The sequence below is a fragment of the Piliocolobus tephrosceles genome, unplaced genomic scaffold (assembly GCF_002776525.5).
Source record: "Piliocolobus tephrosceles isolate RC106 unplaced genomic scaffold, ASM277652v3 unscaffolded_41362, whole genome shotgun sequence".
Lineage (NCBI taxonomy): Eukaryota > Metazoa > Chordata > Mammalia > Primates > Cercopithecidae > Piliocolobus > Piliocolobus tephrosceles.
This window is the reverse complement of record NW_022325824.1, coordinates 1-4,092: the sequence shown is the minus strand read 5'-3', so window position 1 is coordinate 4,092 and position 4,092 is coordinate 1. Positions and strand designations below refer to the sequence as shown.

General features: G+C 48.7%; 1 protein-coding gene across 1 annotated transcript; it reads right to left on the bottom strand.

The window, feature by feature from the left end:
• Positions 1–6: 6 nt before the first annotated feature.
• On the bottom strand, positions 7–4,031 carry LOC111542741 (killer cell immunoglobulin-like receptor 2DL5B; the record flags this gene model as incomplete). The annotated part of the gene is given in 5 exon segments (XM_026452910.1): positions 7–194; positions 196–351; positions 451–503; positions 966–1,067; positions 3,885–4,031. Coding segments are annotated over 5 exon segments (575 nt in total), but the record flags the coding sequence as incomplete, so codon positions are not given.
• Positions 4,032–4,092: the final 61 nt, after the last annotated feature.

The following is a 4,092-nucleotide window of genomic DNA, read 5'->3' as shown; positions in this document are numbered from 1 at the left end:
GTTGGTAAGCAAGAGAGAGGCATGTTCAGATTCGTGGTGTGAGGAAGAGCGATGCCCTAAGATGCAGACTCACACCTTCAGATTCCAGCTGCTGGTACATTGGAGCTGGCAAGCCGGCTCTGAGACAGGGCTATTGTCTCCCTAGAAGACCCCTTCAAGGCCTGACGATGGTGCTCATGGATAGAAGACAACTTGCGATCTGGGCTCAGCATTTGCAAGTTCCATGTACACGCTGGTATTTGTTGGGGGTGTCTTGGGCCTCTGAGAAGGGCGAGTGATTTTTCCCTGTGTGGAAACGCAGTGAACCAACTGTGCGTATGTCACCTCCTGAGGGTCTGGTTCATCAGAGTCCTGGAGAGAGGGAAATGTTGAGTGAGGAAGGGGGCTCGCATTCTTCAGGACTATTAGCAATAAGATTCGATCCACGAGGCTGGGCCGAGGAGGACCTACCTCCCTGTTCACGGTTCTCTCCCCTGCAGGCTCTTGGTCCATTGCAGCAGCATCTGTAGGAGAAAAAGGTCATCAAAACAGCTGGGAGGGCACGTCTGGGTCCTCATTTCATGTGCAGAGCCCAACACACAGCGGGAGGCCGTAGGTGCCTGAGGTCCCTCAGCTGCCAACAGCCAGACTCAGACATTCTGTCTCTCTGAGTTCAAGACCCCTTCCCATGAATGGCTCTCCATTGGCATCCCAGTGATTCTGTCTCCCACTTTCTGCCTCTCATGGAACCTTCTCCTGGATGTCAGTGGCTGCAGGCACGTGAGGATACAGTTCAGAATCAGGCAATGGTCTGTGAGCTGAAGGCAGAGGCAGAGTGTCTGGTGCTCTCTCTAGAAAGCCCTGCTTCTGTGGCTCCTGCCTTAGGCTGGAGACCATCCTGCCGGTGAGGAACACACACCTGCATGCTCCCATCCCACTTCCCCACACGGCCCTGAGGTCTCTGGCCTGTGCTTCGTGAGACTTACTCTTTTTGTTGGAGCACCAGCGATGCAGGAGAAAGAAGAAGATGGTGAAGAGGATCATGACCACTGAGGTCCCAATCAGAACATGCAGGTGTCTGGGGTTACCTGGAGGAAGAAGAGACTCCAATAAGAAGCTAATCATAGCAGTTCCTTTCTATGGATTGTTTCTCATTTCTTGATTGACAGGTAACCTTGTGGAATGTCTCCTTAGGACAAGCTGCCCGATGGCGGGAGACCCAGCTTTCTCCTACTTTCTCAGTTATAGCTCTCACAGTAACCATGGAACGTGCTGAATATACAGCTGCTTTAGTTTGGATATTTGACTCCTTGAAATCTCACACTGAAATTTAACCCCCAGTGTGGGAGGTTGGGCCTCTTGGGAGGTGTTTGGGTCATGGAAATGGAACCACCATGAATAGATCAATGCTGTCCCACACGATGGGGTTAGCAAGTTCTCCCTCTATTAGTACTCTGGACAGCTGGTTGTTAAAAAGAGCTTGGGGCCAGGCACAGTGGCTCGCGCCTGACATCTCAGCACTTTGGGAGGCCAAGATGGGCGGATCACGAGGTCAGGAGATCAAGACCATCCTGGCTAACACGGTGAAACCCGTTTCTACTAAAAATACAAAAAATTAGCCGAGTGTCGTGGTGGGCGGCTAAGTAGCTGGGTTAGAGGCATGAGCCACCATTCACAGCCTTGTATATTATGCTGTAATCGGTCCCTTCGTTTGCACCATGCCTCATCTTTCTATCACTCCTCTGCCAGGTATTGATTGACATGTAGGAGAAATAAATCTCAGAAAGAAATTACTGAAGCAAGGAGTAAACAACTAGGAAAAATCAAACCCAGCAAGCCCTCCCTGCAAATGATTCTACCTCACAAACATATCCTGTATCCATCCACTTCAACCACTTAGTGTCTAAATCAGCACCACGTGTCACCAGTGGGGCGGGAATCGCCTTTTCCACAGTCTCCTAGATTCCAGGTACGCACCTGGGCCTCCCTTATGTTCCTGTCAGTCACTATTAGTCATGTAGGGATTCCTAGTTAGTCCGAGGTGAATCCAAGGGCTGTGAGTATAAACACACACTCCTTGTCCTCCTTAGTTTCCTGTGTGCCCAGTGTGCTCTCCCCTCTCTCCAGTGCTCTTGTAATTCTCCCCATCTCATTCCCAGCGTTTCGGGCAGAGCCTCTTCCTTCCACATAAGATTGGTTTCACCTTCGTGCCTTCACGGTTGACAATTGTGTGTGGAAAATCCTTCCGCCAGTCTTCCATTTTTTTCATTAACATCACAAATATGTGATTAGTGAGACCTTCTCTGTGACCTGAAATCATACACTCAGCATTATCTATTATTTATTTTAAATTCTGGCTGGGTGCCGTGGTTCACGCCTATAATCCCAGCACTTTGGGAGGCTGAGGCGGTCGGATTACTTGAGATTGGGAGTTGGAGATAGACTGGGCCACATGGTGAAACATCGTCTCTACCAAAAATCTACAAAGAGAATTAGCCAGGTGTGGCGGCGCATGTCTGTAATCCAAGCTACTTGAGAGGCTGAGGCAGAAGAATCACTTGAACCCAGGAGGCAGAGGTTGCAGTGAGCCAAGATCATGACACTGCACTCCAGCCTAGGGGATAGAGCGAGACTCCGTCTTAATAAATACATAATTAATAAATACATAAATAAATCGATTTCATGCACCGATGTTTCGCAATGGATCAGCCATTTATAGGTCCACTTGTGCATTCATTTTCTTTCCTCTCGTTTACCCATCTGCAACGTCAGTGTCCCAAAGCACAGGCCAAATGCATCCTGTTTACTATTTGTGGAAGGTAGGAGAATCCACCCCACCCCAAAAATGTCCATGTCCTAGCCTTCATACCTTTTGAATATGTGATTTTACGTGGAGAAGAGGAATGAAGATTTCAGATGGAATTATAGTTGCTAATCAGCTGAACTGAAAAGGAGGATATCCTGGATGCTTTTAGGGAGATGATGATGGATTATCTTGGTGAACTCAATAAAATCCCAAAGTTCTTAAGAGATGAGGAAGAAAGCAGAGGGACATTCAGAGAAAGAGGTGTGGACAAGGAAGAAGGGTCTGAGTGATGCCATGTGAGACGTGACCAGTCTTTGTGGGTTTTGTGGAAGGAGGAAGGGGACCAGGAGCCAAGGACCGTGGGAGCCTGTAGAAACTGGGACATGTGGAAAGCAGATTCTTGCCTGGAAACTTCAGAGGGAAGGCACCCTTGCTGTCACCTTGATTTTAGCCCAGTGAGATGCATTTCATCCTTTGAGCTACAGCATTGTAAGATAATTAAAAAGCCGTTGTGTTTTCATCCACCAATGTTGTGGAAATTTGTTATGGCAACAGTAGGAAAGGATTCTACCTGCACAGCCTGAGCATGGGACTGTGGCTGAATGAGTCAGTGAGTCGAAGTGTGTGTGCATGAGCTCTGTTCTCTGTTACTGCAAGGCTCTTTCTCTGCTGAGTCAGCCAGGGTTGCCTCATGACCAACAGGAGTTCATTCCTTGGCAAGTGGATCTTCTCTAAAACACCTTGGCCTCATTAGATGTTCCCTTCCCTTCCCCCTTTCAAGCCCCCAGGAATTTATCCTCCAGTGAGGAATGCAGGGAGAACAAACACTGATTTTTCCTGAGAAGGATGTCAGATTTGCAATCATTCTTCCAGCTTGTAGGAGGTCTCAGCTGCAGAAGATTAGAGATTAAGAGACTTCACGGAGCCCTGTGCTGGGCCCGGATCCCTTTTGCTGTTGGAGTGTCTGGAGTTCAGAGAGATGGTGGAAGACAGGCCCACAATCAGAGCCTGTCTGGGAGGTGCTGAGCCAAGGCTTGAATCCAAGGCTTCCACCTCCCCAGGTTTCCAAAAGCAGAGATAAGAGGGATTCTTTACTCACCGGTTTTGGAGTTTGGTTCAGTGGGTGAAGGCCAACCACGTGAAGGGTTTCCTAGAATAGAGACAGGAGAGAGGTGAGGAAATGAAGGTGTCTGTCCTCTACTCAAGGGAAATCTTTGAGGTTGGTTCACGGCCAACACTCTGTTATCTAACACTGGGCTCTGGGAGTCCTGGGATCCTCTTCTCCATAATTTTTGTATGTGTTGCCC